This window comes from Phyllobates terribilis, unplaced genomic scaffold (assembly GCF_046119375.1).
Source record: "Phyllobates terribilis strain yellow unplaced genomic scaffold, ASM4611937v1 Scaffold_4__5_contigs__length_816908805, whole genome shotgun sequence".
Lineage (NCBI taxonomy): Eukaryota > Metazoa > Chordata > Amphibia > Anura > Dendrobatidae > Phyllobates > Phyllobates terribilis.
This window is the reverse complement of record NW_027362764.1, coordinates 217797094-217816731: the sequence shown is the minus strand read 5'-3', so window position 1 is coordinate 217816731 and position 19638 is coordinate 217797094. Positions and strand designations below refer to the sequence as shown.

Here is a 19638-nt window from a genome sequence, read left to right as displayed (position 1 = left end):
AAAGGGGGTGGAGTCTCAAAAGGGGGCGGATTTTCACAAGAGCGTGGAGTATAGAAAACCAAAATTTGTTACTGGTTGTGGGTTGGTACCACCTAAAAATGACGATTTAACCATTGATAATGGGGTAGCTCCAGTAGAAGGGGTTGACATCAAAGTGGGTGGTGACCTGTTAGTCGACAAAACCATGGGGAGTTACACAGACCCCATAGCTGACGGTGACACTATGAAAGTAGAAAGAGAGGAAAGTCAGGAGGGGCTAGACGAGGGGAGAGAGTCCTGCTCTCGTCGTTGACGGCGCAAGGGCCACAAAAAGGTTGCTCCTGTAGTCTTTGCTGAAAGTGAAAATAAAGAAAATGTAGTACTGTGTGCCTTTGTTTCAAGTGTGGATCCTCCTTTAGAGGCAGAAGAGGAGGTGACGTTGCCAGTAGCAACCTCCGGTACAGTACTTAGAAGGATCAGGATCTGAAAGAGGAGGAGGCCAGTCATGACCAAGAGCTGGTAAAATGAAGAAATCCCGGCACTCACGTGTATTCGATCAGTTCATTTATTCCACATGTAGGAAAACTACAACAAGACGTTTCAGCCCCTCACAGGCTTTTTTCAATTGTCACAATTGAAAAAAGCCTGTGAGGGGCTGAAACGTCTTGTTGTAGTTTTCCTACATGTGGATAAATGAACTGATCGAATGCACGTGAGTGCCGGGATTTCTTCATTTTACTTGTAATCTCTCCACGTGCACCACTATTACTAAAGAGGACTACGCAGTGCCGACTATTTCTTTGTATTTGTATGACCAAGAGCTGGAGCCTATCAGGCAGCAGTGTCAGAGTGACGTGCAGCAACTATGGGAAAACCTGGAGAACGTGTCCTCAGACCAGCGGAGCCTGGAGTCTGAACGGCAGAAAATATACCAGGTTGTGAGGAACTTACAGCGAGACCTGGAGGGGAGCAACGAGGAAATTAACCAATGGAAGGAAATGTTCCAGGAAATTAAGGAGGACCGCCACAAAACCAAGGAGGAGGTTTTGCAGTTGAAGCTTGAGAAGGAGGCGCTGCAGGATGAAGTTTCTTGGCGTGAACAAAACCTAGAACGACTGCGCGAACAGTTCAACTGGGAGCTGTGTGAATCCAAGAAGGAATATGGTGAACGCAGTGGGGAACTGCAACAAATTAAGAGAGACTATGAGGATCTCCTCAGGGTTAAAGAAAAACTAGAGGATGATAAGGCGGATGCAGAGCACATGCGCCAATTGGTTGAGACCACTCTGCAGGACACCCGTGATGAAAATGGTGATCTCCACAGAAAGACCCTAGGTCTGGAAGCTCAGGTGAAGGAGCTGCAGACATTTTGTGATAATCTCCAGAGGGCAGAGATGTGCCTTAAGGAAAGAATCAGCAAAATGGAAGCTGAGCGAAAAAAGATGGAGGAGTCTATCGGAGAAGCCACAGACCAGGGCCAAGAGTTGGCCACTGGAGATGGGAGGTATGAAACAAATACCTACTCGAATAGTGCGAGCTCGGATGATTCGGTGGATGTAGGAGCCAAGATCAAGGAGCTCAAGGAGTCGCTACAAGCCCATTTGAAGCAAGAGAAGCTTGAGAGACTGGCTGTTGAGAGCTGAGTGGGTGCATTGGAGACAGAGAGGTCTGAGAGAACACTACTGTTAAAGGAGCAGTTGAAGCAGGAAGAGCTTCAGAGATGGGCTGCTGAGAGGCGAGTAGCTGAGCTAGAGGAAGAAGTTTTCGAGCTCAAAGGTCGCCTAGCAAAGTATCACTCAGTGAACGAGGCCTCCTTGGAGAAGGAAAAGGGCAAACAAGTTGCACTCACCATGAGAAGGTGGACCTGAGGAGAGCTAAGAGAGTGTTAACAGTAGATAAATATGAAATGGAAGTGGTCAAGACGAAAATTTGTGAATTTGTAGCTGTGAGTCAGCTCAGGGGAAGCATACAGGGTGAAGAAGCTGAAAGTCAGTTGCCCCTGAAACCTGAGCTAGATGATCTTTTGGAGACCACTGGTGAGACAGAAACCTCTCGGTACAAGTGCCTCAAAGATGTACCCGAGGATTTGAGAGAAGAATGCACCAGTGAGTCCATGCATGAAGAGTTTAAGAAGGCCGTGGGAGCCTGTAAGGTGTACTCGACCTCAGAAGCTAAACAGCTGGTGGTCCTGTCCACGACCGAAGTCACAGTGAAGAGGGTGGTGATCCTAAGTGACATGCACTGGCGATGTATTCGCACGAAGCGGTTTCTCCGGTTGAAGACGGAACAAGCCGTTAGACAACTGGAGCTTATGATAAAAGCTCACAGTCTGCGCGAAGAGGTCATCCGGGTGCCTCATGTTCTGGTGAGAAAGCTCATTGGGAGAAATGGCCGAGCCATGCAGATGATGGTAAAGAAGTCTGGCATGATGAAAGTAAGCAGTCCACGTGATCGTCAGGACTGGATACCAGATGAAGACGGCATGGTGTCATTCTCCGCTATAGGAAAGGAAGAAAATCTTGCAAATATACGCATGCTGATGGAGTACCGAGTGACCTACCTGCGAGAGGTAGAACAGTTGAATCTCGCCAGACTGCAAATGGAAAGGCAGCATCGCCTGAGCAGCAGAAGGTGGCAGCCATCTAGAAATTGTGAGATCAGACAAAGAAAGGGCCCCCTAAATAATAGAACGGCTACAGTAGAAGTTAGAGACTTGCCAAGATGTCCTGAGGATAGTGGGCGTGGGTTTAGAGGTAGTGAGACCTCCAGTAACTCAGCTTTGAGAGGCCCATACAAACGACCCAATAGAGTACGGGACAGTACGGAGTCTAACCGGACCTTAGATACCAGGGCATGTGAGTCACTCTGCTGTATGGACCGCTGGGAGCGGGGGAGGTCTGACAAGGTTACGACCCGGAAATGTGACTTGACGAAGTCAGTGACAATGACAAATGGTAGGTCCCTAAGGAATAGGCTAATGTCGATGCCTAATGTTCCAGGTGCTGAGCAGCGCAGTTGTCAAGTACATGGTCTCTGTGTGAACGGTGGGGTATAATGTGTGTAATGCATACGCCCGGGCTGAGCGGCGTGTGCGTGTGATTGTAGTGATTCCACTGGACCGTGCCGGAGAGTGAATGCCTGGAGGGGCGTAACTAGGTATTCACCCGATCCGACCAGGGTCGCACGACGGCATACGACGCCAGTGCACCAAGGAGGAACCGAGCAGAGGGACCAGGTGCTACTCCAGGACAGACCCCGGACACGGCTGTTGACCCACACAGGGGAATACAGGAACAGACTGGTAGGCTGGCACACAGACTGGTGGGTATAGGTAGGCACGACTGGTATGCAGGCAGGCGGGTATGCAGGCAGGGGGGTACAGGCAAGCACAGCTAGAGTGCAGACAGGGAGGCACTAGCAGGTAGGAACACAGGCGGGATAGGACCCAGTACACACTGGGACTCAGGAACAATACAGGCAGAGGGGTACAGGCAAGCACAGCTAGAGTGCAGACAGGGAGGCACTAGCAGGTAGGGACACTGGCGGGATAGGACCCAGTACACACTGGGACTCAGGAACAGAACCACAGATGTGGCGGACAAACACAGCAGAGTGAGGCCGCCCAGAGAGGTGAGCGAGAACAGGGCAGGACAAGGCCGCCTGGAGCGGTGAGCAAGAGTAGAGCAGGACAAGGCCGCCAGGAGCGGTGAGCAAAGGGTCAGAGCTGAGCGAGACTGCCGGAGCAGTGAGCAAGAGTAAAGCAGGACGAGACCGCCTGGAGCGGTGAGCAAGAGTGGAGCAAGACTGCCGGAGCAGTGAGCAAAAGGATAAGAGCGGAGCGAGACTGCCGAAGCAGTGAGCAAAAGGGTCAGAGCGGAGCAAGGCTGCCGGAGCAGCGAGCAAAGGAGTCAGAGCAGGCTAGAACCGCCGGAGCGGTAAGCAAAGGAGTCAGAGCAGGCTAGAACCGCCGGAGCGGTGAGCAAAGGAGTCAGAGCAGGCTAGACTGAGCAGGGGGAACAGGGCTCTGTTCACACGGAACAGACAGGAAGGGAAAGGCAGAGCCAGATACCCACAGGGTACTAGCAGTGAAGTAGAGAGTGGACCAGAAACTCACAAACGGGAGTACAGAGACATCAAGCAGGAGTTAGGTACGAGTTCAGACTCTGCAGAAAAAGGAAGGGAACGGACATAGAGGCAAAACAGGTAAAGGATAGGAGAGAGTTCAGACTGGAACTGAGTGTACGGAGGAGACCGACACTGCAGCGGAATACAGGAGCGGGTCTGGGAATACGGCCCCCAGAGAGGCAGGATGAACAGGCAAGGAGCGTGTTCAGACAGGACAGACAAGACACAGGAGCGGGTCTAGGTAATCGGCCCCTAGAAGGCAGGAGGAACAGGCTAGGAGCGAGTTCAGACAGGACAGACAAGATACAGGAACGGATCTAGGTAATAGGCCCCTAGAAGGCGGAAGGAACAGGCTAGGAGCGTGTTCAGACAGGCCTGGAAATACAGCCTCCAGGATAGGCAGACAAGAGAACACAGACAGGACTCAGTTCAGACACGGGAACTGATACCGCAAGGCAGGAGACATAGACAGGACTCAGTTCAGACACGGGAACTGATACCGCAAGGCAGGAGACATAGACAGGACTCAGCTCAGACACGGGAACTGATACCGCAAGGCAGGAGACATAGACAGGACTCAGTTCAGACACGGGAACTGATACCGCAAAGCAGGAGACAAAGAACGGGACCTGGCACCTTCAGAGTGCAAGCACACACTGAATGAAACACTATGCTCAGGCAGGGATAGATGGGAGCAGCTGAGCTATATACCAGGTGACAGACAGCAATAGGCTGAGGACGCACAAGGGGTGTGACCCACAGCAGGTACAAAAAGCAGGAAGTGATCGGGCGCCGCCCTTAAGCAGCAGAAACAGACACAAACAGACAGCATGGAGGGAAGCCAGAGAGACATTCTGGACTGGAGATCAAGTGCGCGCTCTTGCACAGTGGGAGATGGACCACCATGCAAGGACGCCGCCAGGTATGTTACAATGTGATTCTGTATATCATGTGTTCAACCCCACAAGTTTGAACAGAGGGGGGGATATGTAATGCAGCGGCTTGCAGCATTACTGTAATGGTCCAGGGTGTGTTTTGGCTGACCACGTACCTTCCCCCAGGTGACTGGTCACATGACTGTGACATTGCACAGGTCCTGTGCACACAGAAGGTCTGATCACTAGACTGTGACATCAGCACAGGGCCTGTATGCATTGGAAGATATATAAACCCTAGTAGTTTTGAGACAAGGTGTGAAAGGCGTGCGGCCTGTTCCCTGTGTGGGACACCGTTAGAGTGTGAGGTCTATTGAAGCCTGGTGAAGCCTGAAAGGCAGAGGCTGGATCCTTATGTGTAAGCGATCCCAGTAAGCCTTGGAGGGCAAGAGGCTTGGAAGACAAGAGTCCTGGAAGGCAGAGGCTGGATGTTAGGTGTGTAAACATACCAGTAGCCTTTGAAGGTACAAGGGCTGGAGACCCCCATCTGGGAAGCCGTAAAGCCACAGCGGTGGCAGAACAAACCTGAAGCAGCTAAAACCCGGAAAAGGTAAAAACACTGTTTGATGTGGACATTTAAATTGTTACCTTGCTGAAGGCTGTATCTGGAGCCAAGTGGACATATCTGTCACTGGAAAGGCTCTTGGACATTATATGTGTAATATGTTGGCGAGCCACTGAGATGGACTCGGTTATAAGCAGTTATGAAGTATAATAAACTGCTGGATTGTGAAATACCGGAAAGGTGTTGCCTGGTGTGCTTTAATTGACCCGGTGAAGCGAGTGTTCCCCAGCATGATGACTAGCGCTGCCTTACAGTGATAACAATTCAGAAGGGTGAAATAGGTAAGACTCAGAATAGGAATTGATTCAAATACAGCAAATAAACCAAAAGCGCCCGAGGGCCCCACTAACCTTCCTCTAATGAGAATTTAAAACTTACAATTTATTTTAATTTCCTTTAAATTTATTACAGTGCTGTGGGTCAGAATACAGTGGGTTAAAATTGTGGTGTCCTGTGCTTTACCTTATATACACTGTTTTATATTGTTACCAGAAATATGGGCACTGTAGTTATAGTATTATCAAGGAACAAACATCCAGAACAACTGCTCTCTGTTTCCTTAAAACAACACAAGACAACCTATTAAATTATATTACAAGCCCCAAACATGTCCTCCTGAAATGTTTCACTGCTAAACAGGTTCCTCGGGGGAACTCAACATAAGGTGTATGGTATTAGAAAGTTATCCATTCCTATAATTCATAATCAATTATATAATCCATAATCCATCAGAGGTAAGCTATGTATCTATGTCTACAGAGCTAATCACATGATCGGAGATGAAACCTCTAGTGTTGCGAGCAGAATCTTGATCAACAGACTGGACACTGAGGCACAGAGGAGAATAGAAGTATATTGGCTGCCTTGGTGAGTCATCTGGATGATGATGCTAATGAAGTATATACAGTAGTGTTCAAAATAATAGTAGTGTTTAAAAACATGCACAAAATCTTTATACTAGTTGTTATTTCCATGCATTGGGAACATTGCACACTATTTTCTAATTCAAAACATGAAGAGAAATGTATATAATTTTTAACTACTTTACAGAAAATAACAAAAATGAACATCGGGCTGTTCTACAAAACAGCAGTGTCTGCATTTGTCTTTACAAACTCACAATATGTACTCTCTTTTTTTGAGGATTTAGCATTCATGTGAATCACTAACCTAATATTTAGTTGTATTACCACAGTTTTTTAGAACTGCTTCACATCTATCTTGCATAGCGTCAACCAACTTCTGGCACCTGTTAACTGCTATTCCAGCCCAGGATGCTTTGATGCAAGAGTGAGATAACAAAGTGTTTCGGGTGATCAGGAGCATCTCAGTATGTTTCTCATTGTGTACATACTGTGCGAATACTGATAACATAAACTTTATTCTGACCTCAACTTGATCTTGTCAGAATTTCTACTTCCTAATTTTCTATCTAATGTGAAAAAGAAAACAAAACAATGTCATCCAGCTTGTACTTACACAGCATTTTTAATTTGGTCGGCTTCTTTTTGGCAGATTATAGTTTTGTCGTCTTGCAGAACTGAACCGTACAGCCTTAATTTTACTTTCTAAAAGCAAAGCATATTAGAGAGAATCAATGACCTGAAAATCATCTATTATTTAGTTCATATTATTACTATGAACATATCTAGTGCTGCTTATTTAATATCTGTGTTTTTAAAAAAATGAAATATTCCTGAATTTATGATGGTTACAAATCTAGTTCACAATGGACCAGCACTTCTTGTTCTCTGTAGTTCGTTTGACAGATTTGCTGTATAGCCTGGGACAAAATGAGCAGAGTTGTCTCATTATCACTAGAGGGTGGGGAAGTTAATGACATCTCTACTGTATTGTTGGAGGTGTAAAGAAGATGGATAGCGCCACAATACACACAGAAGGGTCTCTGTGTGTCTCTCTGCTTTTACTTGCTTCCTTTAGGCTGTACTAATCAATGCTATTTCAGTTAACTCCTATTCATTGCATCTGGTATAAAGCACAAAACTTCTGCTGTACTGTGTATACAGACAATACAATAAAACATGTATATTTACTATGGCTGCCACCAGGAAAGTGTATAAAAACTAAAAGTGATAACATTAAAAAAAAAAAGCAGAACACAGTATTTCTCTTAAATCTGGTTAATGAAACTGCTAAAACTGCGAGGATCAATGATGCGACATAGGCTTCTAAGAGTATATGCACCCAACATCCCCCCGATAGCCATCATCATCATGGCACCTGAGGGGTCTAACAATCGCCCACATAACTGCACTCTTAGTATGGATAGGGAAATACGGCACTCCTAAGGCTTCCTGGAGATCTGATATGGCCCAACTCCGTAGTAATGCAATAGTAAGGAAATTCGACACTCTCAAAATTGAGATTTATAAAAATGTATTTATTTGCATGGTCCACTGTTGTGCAGAATTACATGATGTTTCGGACAATAAGACTTGTTCAAAAATGCCCCGAGAGCCAGAGCTTATGGAGCACTTTTCCCCAAGGGATGATGATCACGTTCCACATACCACAACATATCACCATTTACTCTGGAGGTCATAAGCTGCTTGGTGCATGTTTGAAAAACGTCATGTAGACCGAAACATCATGTAATCCTGCACCATAGTGGACCATACAATTAAATACATTTTACTATAATTTAATTTTGGGAGTTCTGGATTTCCTTTCCAACTGCAATCTTAATCCTTCTGCTAGACCTTTCCACAGGCTGGGTCTAATACAATGCCTGTAAATGTTATGCGGACAGTCATACTACAATGAAATATAGGCGTATTTCGGTTCGAGTAGTCGTCATGTGACCACAGGTATACAATTCACACACTTGTGGTCACTTGTCAACTAGCTTTCATTTTAAAAGAGTGTTGGGATTTATCCCTGCTCTGGGAAGCTAGTCACATGTAAACTGTATGCTTGCTGCCATGTCACGACCATATCGAATTGCAAGTCTTCAAACTGTTGTAACGCTGGGTTTTGGCACTGCTAGTTATACCTCTACATCTATAAAGACAACTGAATCTTCAAGACAGCATTAGAAGTACAACTATGTAATATATACTAATAACACTTTAAGTATAAAATGTGTAATATATTTGTACATAATAAATACAGGTGCATCTTACTAAATTAGAATATCATCAAAAAGTTAATTTATTTCAGTTCTTCAATACAAAACATCAAACTCCTATATTATATAGAGTCATTACAAACAGTGATCTATTTCAAGTGTTTATTTCTGTTAATGCTGATGATTATGGCTTACAGCCAATTAAAACACAAAAGTCATTATCTCAGTAAATTAGAATACTTTATAACAACAGCTTGAAAAATGTTTTTAAAATCCGAAATGTTGGCCTACTGAAATGTATGTTCAGTAAATGCCCTCAATACTTGGTCGGGCTCCTTTTGCATCAATTACTTTATCAATGCGGCGTGGCATGGAGGCGATCAGCCTGTGGCACTGCTGAGGTGTTATGGAAGCCCAGGTTGCTTTGATAGCAGCCTTCAGCTCGTCTGCATTGTTGGGTCTGGTGTCTCTCATCTTCCTCTTGACAATACCCCATAGATTCTCTATGGGGTTAAGGTCAGGTGAGTTTGCTGGCCAATCAAGAACAGTGATACTGTTGTTTTTAAACCAGGTATTGGTACTTTTGGCAGTGTGGACAGGAGCCAAGTCCTGCTGGAGAATGAAATTTCCATCTCCAAAAAGCTTGTCGGCAGAGGGAAGCATGAAGTGCTCTAAAATTTCCTGGTAGACGGCTGCGCTGACTTTGGTCTTGATAAAACACAGTGGACCTACACCAGCAGATGACATGGCTCCCCAAACCATCACTGATTGTGGAAACTTCACATTAGACCTCAAGCAGCTTGGATTGTGTGACTCTCCACTCTTCCTCCAGACTCTGGGACCTTGATTTTCAAATGAAAATAGGAACTCTGGGACCTTGTGGAGTGTGTCAATGACTGTCTTCTGGACATCTGTCAAGTCATCAATCTTCCCCATGATTGTGGGGCCTACTGAAACAGACTAAGGGACCTTTATTAAACGCTTAGGAAGCCTTTGCAGGTGTTTTTTGTTAATTATTTTAATTTACTGAGATAATGACTTTTGTGTTTTCATTGGCTGTAAGCCATAATCATCAACATTAACAGAAATAAACACTTGAAATAGATCACTCTGTTCGTAATGACTCTATATATGAGTTTCACTTTTTGTGTTGAAGAACTGAAATAAATTAACTTTTTTATGATATTCTAATTTAGTGAGATGCACCTATAAGTGTACCTGCAGGTGTTCTGCTATATATGGATCTTGCAGAATTTCTCCAGCTCCTGGGCGATGAGAGGGGTCTTTACTCAGCAACCTGAAATATGAAATGAGCCAATGCAGCTATAAAAAGCAAATATAAAAAACAAAGCGATGATTACAACAATAGTTATAATATCTGAGATGCACCATACCTATCCATCAGTAAATTAAGGTCACTAGAGTAACGGTCAGGTAAAGTCGGTGTTGGACCTTCTACAATTTTCAGGACAACAGCTAAGAAACTGTGGCCAGTGAAAGCGTGTTCCAAGCAGCACATTTCATGAAGAATACAACCCATAGACCTATAAAACACATAAAGTGAGCTGTAGCTTTCAACAGATGTTACAGCTGTACAAGAACATCTTTTAGGAGTTAAAAATGATTAGAAAATATTACCATGCGAGTTAATAATTAATATCTGATGTTTTCGGGGTTATTAGGAAGTTTTAATCGGCATTCCTATCTTCAAGCAGTGTCTTTTGGGTGGTAGTTGTGGAAGCAATAAAAATGTGAATGTGTAATAATTCCAGCAACATGACAAAGGCCAAATTGTGGTGGCTAGATGACTGGTTAAGAACCTCTCCAAAATAACAGGTCTTGTGGGGTATTCTAGGTTTTCAGTGAGTACGACAAGAAAACAGTTGAAAGAAGGACAACCGGTAAAGAAGCAACATGGTCATGGCTAACCAAGGTTCAATGATTCATAGGGATCATAGGATGGACCATCAGGACTAATCCCATTGAAGAGCTGTTGTAGTACAAAAACCTTAAAAAGTTCATGCTGGTGTTGGAACATACAATGCATCACAGCTTGTTGTGTAGCCACAGACTTGACAGAGTGCTCGATCAGAGGCAGTTACATCGTATAAGAGACAAGACCCATAGTTTTATTGTAAAATCCAAGAGTTTTAGAACATTATATGTTCTCTCTAAGCCTATATGTATCTCTGAATATCCACAGTTCTGGATAATAAAACATTTAGACTGATGTGGGCTGTAGTAGCAGTCCAGAATAATCAGGGAAACAGACAAGTTCCCAAATTTAATTTGGGACATTAGATTGTAATCAATGAAATGCATAGGTTTGGAGAGGCACAAGATTTTATAGTATAGGCAATGAGAAATGTAAAGGGGTTGTCCTGTGGCACAAAAATACTGTTAATTGTATATGAAATTTAAGCAAAGATGAAGTTACTAATACACTTCGCTTTCTGACACAGGCTGTCTGCCAGGTAGTTCATTGGGGCTGTTTGTTTGGAGGAGGAAAATACTGAGCCTTGGGTGCTACTGATTGAGGAAGTGTGGGTGGGCTGAAAAGTGAATCCAACAGGCATGGTGTGGGATCCAACAAAATGAATCCAACAAAAAGGCATGAACAGGCAAGAGTCCAAGCAACGCATTTCAATGCATCATGATTAAGTAGCCGTGTAATACGTAAAATGACAGGGAACACCTTATAATAGGGACACATAATAAGCCTGGAGAAACCTAAGATATAAGATGAGATCATAACAAAATAGCTTGGGGTATAGAACCATAAACTGCAAGTGCTAACTGTAATAAAGTATTGACCTATCACCACCATAAATACTAAATTAGTTAGATCCACGAGTTCGTAAACACCCCATAGCAGCATAACAATAAGACATTGTAAATAGGTGATGTTACCTGAAATTTATCAATCCACTGCCTATGGGATCCCACCACCCCAAAGCCGTTTGGCCCACTTCTTCTGGGGTGTAGCTGGTTCCTCAAGCACTCGGATCTACATCATACACTGACCACCAGTGTTGTACCTGCTCCCTGCACAACCTCCTAAGCTGAGCAGTTCTATGATAGCTTTCCACTAGCCTGGGGTTACAAACCCATCTTAACGTTATTGCGCCTGGATGTGAGAGAGGCCTGTAATGGACATCATAGGTAGACCTCAACTATGAGAGACAAAATGAGAAAACAAATCCTGAAAATCACATTATCTGATTTGGAAAGAAATTTTTTTCAAATTTTGGTGAAAAATAAGTATTTCGTCACCTACAAACAAGCAAGATTTCTGGCTCTCACAGACCTGTAACTTCTTCTTAAAGAGGCTCCTCTGTCCTCCACTCATTACCTGTAGTACTGGCACCTGTTTGAACTTGTTATCAGTATAAAAGACACCTGTCCGCAACCTCAAACAGTCAAACTCCAAATTCCAGTATGGTGAAGACCAAAGAGCTGTCGAAGGACACCAGAAACAAAATTGTAGCCCCGCACCAGGCTGGGAAGACTAAATCTGCAATAGGCAAGCAACTTGGTGTGAAGAAATCAACTGTGGGAGCAATAATTTGAAAATGGAAGACCTACAAGACCACTGATAAACTCCCTCGATCTGGGGCTCCACACAAGATCTCACCCCGTGGGGTCAAAATGATCTCAAGAACGGTGAGCAAAAATCCCAGAACCACACGGGGGGACCTAGTGAATGACCTGCAGAGAGCAAGGACCAACATTACACAGGCTACTATCAGTAACACACTACGCCGCCAAGGACTCAGATCCTGCAGTGCCAGACGTGTCCCCCTGCTTAAGCCATTACATGTCCGGGCCCGTCTGAAGTCTGCTAGAGAGCATTTGGATGATCCAGAAGAGTATTGGGAGAATGTCATATGGTCAGATGAAACCAACGTAGAACTGTTTGGTAGAAACACAACTTGTCGTGTTGGAGAAGAAAGAATGCTGAGTTGCATCCAAAGAACACCATACCTACTGTGAAGCATTGAGAGTGGCAACATCATGCTTTGGGGCTGTTTCTCTGCCAAGGGACCAGGACGACTGATTCGTGTACATGAAAGAATGAATGGGGCCATGTATCAGATTTTGAGTGCAAACCTCCTTCCATCAGCAAGGGCATTGAAGATGAAACGTGGCTGGGTCTTTCAGCATGACAATGATCCCAAGCACACCACCATGGCAACGAAGGAGTGGCTTCGTGAGAAGCATTTCAAGGTCCTGGAGTGGCCTAGCCAGTCTCCAGATCTAAACCCTATAGAAAACCTTTGGAGGGAGTTGAAAGTCCATGTTGCCCAGCGACAGCCCCAAAACATCATTGCTCTAGAGGAGATCTGCATGGAGGAATGGGCCAACATACCAGCAAAAGTGTGTGCCAACCTTGTGAAGACTTACAGAAAACGTTTGACCCCTGTCATTGCCATAAAAGGATATATAACAAAGTATTGAGATGAACTTTTGTAGGTGACCAAATACTTATTTTCCACCAAAATTTAAAAAAAAATCTTTCCAAATCAGACAATGTGATTTTCAGGATTTGTTTTCTCATTTTATCTCTCATAGTTGAGGTCTACCTATGATGTCAATTACAGACCTATTTCATCTTTTTAAGTGGGAGAACTTGCACAATTGGTGGCTGACTAAATACTTTTTTTCCCCACTGTATAGTGGTTTCCGAGGATGCAGTCACACCCAGAAAGCCTAGAAGGTCATGTTGGTCCATATGATTAGACCATACTATTAAAGACCCATGATAGATGGGGCACTGTTGATTATGCATTGGGGCCCACAAGCTTCAAGTTACATCAGTGATTTGAGTTCTTCTTTTTTATTCCATTTTGTAATGATCTCATGTGTTAGGAAGTGCTTTTAAATATTATAAAGCTGTAGCAAAGGTGTAATTTAATAACTATAATTACAGTCCACAATAAAGATAAAGATAACTGATTTACCAGAGCGTAAACAAGAACTGCCGAACATCGACCCTTAAGCAATGAAAGACATTATAAATGACAATATGCTAAGAAGGTTAAGGAAACGGGAAAGGCATCCAAATACAATATGAGTAATTAAGAACATCTAAAATACTAATATGCATGTGCAAAACTATAGAAAGAAAGAGTTATGCAACTCACAATTTGAACCTAAATATCTATTATAAACATTACTAACAAAACAGTGCTAGAGTGTTTATAGCCATAAAAAACATTTGAGAAGGACTATAAGGACTGCTTCACATAACCCTGATAACAACCCAGCTGTAATATTACCCCAAGCTTTTAGGGTCATTCTCATGTTACGATATTGATATAATTAGTTAGGATGAAAATAGGCAAGTTTGAAATTGACTTGCATTTCTATCTGCTGTGGATCTCCCGTTATGAGAACTTTTATTTTACATTGTTTACAGCTTGTTGCCCAGAAGATTGACCGCCAAAGCCTGGCCAAGTATGTACAGTAGTTACATTCCCATGCTGAGGCGATAACTCATGAGATCCCATTCAGCTCTTTCAAGTCCATTAATTTCTACATAGCAATTGGACAGCTGATGACCTCTCCTTCACTGTCAGCTCCTTATCCAGAGATGCTGTTATCAGTCCTGCAAAATCATAATCTACTGGCCCCCGCCATCTTCTGTTTCCAGAGATGTACTCCTATTATTTTTTCACTTGAGCGGTGTGCTTTTTCAAAGGCGCCAATGTAATATCAATATGCAAATATAGTGATAACAGTGTAGACTTCAGAACAAGCTGCTGACAGACATTTAATGTGTTAGAGTAGCCTGATAAGCTCACTCAAGAAGTTGTGCCTGCCTCTCCAGTAACAAAGAAGTGAAAGAGACTGTGAAGCAGTGTACTGCTGAACACACATGTAGAGAATAACATGGTAAAAAAATATATACATTTTAAACTTCGAGGAACCATAATGTCTATATCTTATATTTTTTTTATATGGCTTCTATGAGCTTTAGGGTTACAGACTATAAAATAAACCCTTTGTAGTTTGACACTGGCAATATCTTCCTTCTTTCCCCTACTCTTTGCTGAACAATTAAATATACACTAGGAAGGGGGAAAAAGCAAAGAATTTGACCTCTTGATCACACTACGAAGAGTTTTTGTGGTCTGTAACCATAAAGAAAAATAGCAGTTGTGAATAAAATTAGGAAGGTTTTTATTTTATGTTTATGACTCGGAAAACATTTTCTTTTTTGCATAAGGCAAATATATGCTGAAGTAAAACATGAATAAACATTTAAACAAATTTGGAAGTCTACACATTTATTAAAACTGCTTAGAATATCCCATTTGACACATCAGTTGAGAATATTTCTCATTACACGCTGGCCTGTAGAGTTCCCAAGGAAAGCAAATCTGATATGGCACTAACTACAACAATTATAACGAGACCCAGAGGGAAGATGTTGTCACTGTCTTCTTTATCAATGTTTGGGAGTAGAAATATAATGTCAGTCTTGTATTTGATCCGAAACAGCATGAAAAACTGTAAGGTCTTTTGTGGCAACTAAATACTATCATATTAAATAGGATATGTTGTATCTTGTAAGGAATTAAATTATCACTTCCACTCTAATACTGAGAGATGTGCTTTCATTATTCTTATATTTCTAGAATATATATTAAGATGCATTGCCACAGAGGTTTGAAGGTCCTGAAGCAACACTATGTCAAATTTCTCTATAAGTATAGGCAAGTAAATGAAGAAATATTATTTACCTATAGAACTGTGGAACCCCAGCTATACATAACTTACTATAATAATGTCTTGAGTGCACAATAATATGCTTCAAAATCAGTACTATATTTGTCCAAAATGTGTCCAAAATGTTACCAATAGTAATAAATAACATTATGATAGATAAAAGGAGACAGCATTATCTAAAACACATGTCCTCTGAAACATTTGGATGGTACAATTTTATTCATGCATAAAATTTGATTGCTTTATGTAATTCTAAAAAATATTCTTTGTCACGGCTGGAAAGTTATGATTGGTGGAGGTCTCTATCTCAAGCAAGACAAATATGATAGCAGCATTAAAGGGGGTTCAATAGTTTTATAGAACAATGTCTGTACAGAGAGAAAAAGTCCGCACCTGTGCAACTATTCATAGAAGCAAAAAACACGATCAGAAAAACCCAAGAAAATATTAATTTAGTATAAAAAATAACTTTTATTAGATATAATAAGATAAAAGATCAGGAATAGATATCTGACAAAAATGGTACAAATACATACATTGTAAAAAATCCATCATAGTGTAGGACCAACGGGGTTTATACTGTGAGAACCAGAGTAACACTATGGCCAATAGATTGACCTTATATACCCCACATTATCACAACAAAGTCCCATTTAGTAGAGCTATATTTTAAGTGTCCAGAGAATCAATCATACACTGTGGCTGTCAGTATATTAGTCAATTTTCATCCAGTAAACCATCCAACCAGCCACAAGGAAAGACCAAAAGGCAAATAAATCAGTAATAAGATATACCTGGACTCAGGACAAGACGATGTGGCGGCTCACTGATGGACCGCACGTCCACCTCAACGCGCGTTTCGGCGTTGCCTTCTTCAGGGGGCGTGAATCAGCTCCGGAGGTGTGCAGTTTTAAATGTTATCCCAGCCAATGGGTGATGATAGGAGGACCTTATGTGACGCGTGTAGCGTCATGCAGTGGATCACACGATGTCGGCGTCATGCAGTGGATCACACGGCAATCAGGTGGGCCCACGTGATCCCGCAGGTCCTTGCATAGAGATGCCGAACATCACGGGACACCATGACAACTCGTGACACGCACGCGTACAGGTCCTGTTGGCCACAGGCTCCAACAAGGCGTTCAATTAGATTGTAATGTCTATCCTAACTGCCTATATACCCGTTTATAATACACATCATGAACGTCATGATCAATGTGGATCAGTACCAAAATACATAAAGTCCTACCAATACTGTGTCATACCATATAACAGATGAATCATCATAGTAAAAAATCATATAATTATCAGCCTACAGGCAATTTAGTACATTTGTTCAACTAAGTAGAACTATCTGATGACCTAATACACATCTGTATCAGCCCTAAGGCCATTTGCTAATAGTCATGATTCTGAACGATATTATAATCAGAGATATGGAATGACACATAAACTACCAAACATTATTGTGATATTTCAAACACATTATCATGTATTCATGGCATAGAGACCACACATATAAATGTATTAGTATAATAACATTATAGACCTCACAAGACATAAATACCCCTGCTACAAAAGATGTACATACACACGCAGGGAAAATAACGGGTCCCAGTGATTAACGATAATGTAGCCGACGGATGCATCACAGGATAATTCGCGTTTCCTGTATCAAATAGTATTTCTTCTCCACCCATGATCAATAAGAGGGGGGTTTTTTTCAACCAAAATATGGCTGGGCCACATCCATCCAGAGAAGATATAGCAACCAGAACGGATGGATATACACTGTGAGAAATAAAACAAGAATTAAAACCAATATAAAACCAATACAAAAGTATGTTGCAGGTAGAGAGAGATCAAAGAAATGGAACAAAGCTGAGGTTTTCGATCAATCCATTAGGATGTACCGTGCCTAACTTCCAGATCCATCGCGACTCTAATTGGGCTAGACGTTGACTAAGTTTCCCTCCACGAATCCCGTATTTAAGTGAGTCAATCCCCCTAACCTTCAAAAGGGAGCTATCACAATCATGACAAAGCTTGAAATGACATGGTATTGTCCTGAGTGTGGAGGTGTCCACGCAGTCGACGGCTGCCAAGATTCCCAACACATGTTCCCTCACTCTCACTTTAAGTTGGCGCGTGGTTAGGCCAACATAAATTAGTCCACAGGGACATGTGGCGTAATAGATGACATATTGTGAGGTGCAAGTAATGCAGCTCCTAATTTCATATACCTTAGTACCAACCGCATTCATAAAGTTGATTATTCTTTCCACGTTAGGGCAGGAAAGAGGGAACATGTGTTGGGCATCTTGGCAGCCGTCGACTGCGTGGACACCTCCACACTCCGGACAATACCACGTCATTTCAAGCTTTGTCATGATTGTGATAGCTCCCTTTTGAAGGTTATGGGGATTGATTGCTATATCTTCTCTGGATGGATGTGGCCCAGCCATATTTTGGTTGAAAAAAAAACCCCTCTTGTTGATTATGGGTGGAGAAGAAATACTATTTGATACAGGAAACGCAAATTATCCTGTGATGCATCCGTCGGCTACATTATCATTAATCACTGGGACCCGTTATTTTCCCTGCGTGTGTATGTACAGCTTTTGTAGCAGGGGTATTTATGTCTTGTGAGGTCTATAATGTTATTCTACTAATACATTTATATGTGTGGTCTCTATGCCATGAATACATGATAATGTGTTTGAAATATCACAATAATGTTTGGTAGTTTATGTGTCATTCCATATCTCTGATTATAATATCGTTTAGAATCATGACTATTAGCAAATGGCCTTAGGGCTGATACAGATGTGTATTAGGTCATCAGATAGTTCTACTTAGTTGAACAAATGTACTAAATTGCCTGTAGGCTGATAAGTATATGATTTTTTACTATGATGATTCATCTGTTATATGGTATGACACAGTATTGGTAGGACTTTATGTATTTTGGTACTGATCCACATTGATCATGACGTTCATGATGTGTATTATAAACGGGTATATAGGCTGTTAGGATAGACATTACAATCTAATTGAGCGCCTTGTTGGAGCCTGTGGCCAACAGGACCTGTACGCGTGCGCGTCACGAGTTGTCATGGTGTCCCGTGATGTTCGGCATCTCTATGCAAGGACCTGCGGGATCACGTGGGCCCATGTGATTGCCGCGTGATCCACTGCATGACGCCAACATCGCCCGACGGCCCGACGGCAGTGAAGCTACACGCGTCACATAAGGTCCTCCTATCATCACCCATTGGCTGGGATAACATTTAAAACTGCACACCTCCAGAGCTGATTCACCCTCCCTGAAGAAGGCAACGCTGAAACGCGCGTTGAGGTGGACGCGCGGTCCATCTGTGAGCCGCCACATCGTCTTGTCCTGAGTCCAGGTATATCTTATTACTGATTTATTTGCCTTTTGGCCTTTCCTTGTGGCTGGTTGGATGGTTTACTGGGTGAAAATTGACTAATATACTGACAGCCACAGTGTATGATACATTCTCTGGACACTTACAATATAGCTCTACTAAATGGGACTTTGTTGTGATAATGTGGGGTATATAAGGTCAATCTATTGGCCATAGTGTTACTCTGGTTCTCACAGTATAAACCCCGTTGGTCCTACACCATGATGGATTTTTTACAATGTATGTATTTGCACCATTTTTGTTAGATATCTATTCCTGATCTTTTATCTTATTATATCTAATAAAAGTTATTTTTTATACTAAATTAATATTTTCTTGGGTTTTTCTGATCGTGTTTTTTGCTTCTATGAATTCCTTATTGGCGATTTACCCATACTTATATCCTCAGGTGTGAGTTACTTATTCCAAAGTTAACTTAATATGCACCAGTTGAGAACTATATGTATACCTGTGCAACTAGTGAACAAATACCCTGGACCGCAATCCAAATGAGAGACAAAAGAAATCCACAGCTTCCAACATGACCAGGTGCTTACCAACAATAGAGTAAATGTCCAAAACAATGAAAAAAGGAAAAAGGGTAGCACTCACCGATCTTCTTATTAAAAGCCAACAAGACCCGTTGAAGCGCAAGAAGGTGCGAAAAGGCCGTCGTCCGGAGGTTTCCTTCCATTCTCCCACTGTACCATTTTTAATGGATCAATAAATTGTTGGCTTTTAATAAGAAGCTCGGTGAGTGCTACCTTTTTTCCTTTTTTCATTGTT

At 42.5% G+C, this 19638-nt stretch overlaps 1 protein-coding gene across 3 annotated transcripts in view; it reads right to left on the bottom strand.

Annotated features, from left to right (window-relative positions):
* NEK11 (NIMA related kinase 11) overlaps positions 1–19638 on the bottom strand; it is a 405201-nt gene that overhangs the window by 192179 nt on the left and 193384 nt on the right. For all 3 annotated transcript variants that reach the window (XM_073678085.1, XM_073678084.1, XM_073678086.1), the window contains 3 exons: positions 10087–10236; positions 9911–9989; positions 7084–7172 (listed from right to left, as the gene is read on the bottom strand). In XM_073678085.1, the coding sequence (XP_073534186.1) occupies positions 7084–7172; positions 9911–9989; positions 10087–10236 (318 nt within the window). The remainder of the gene's footprint in view (positions 1–7083; positions 7173–9910; positions 9990–10086; positions 10237–19638) is intronic.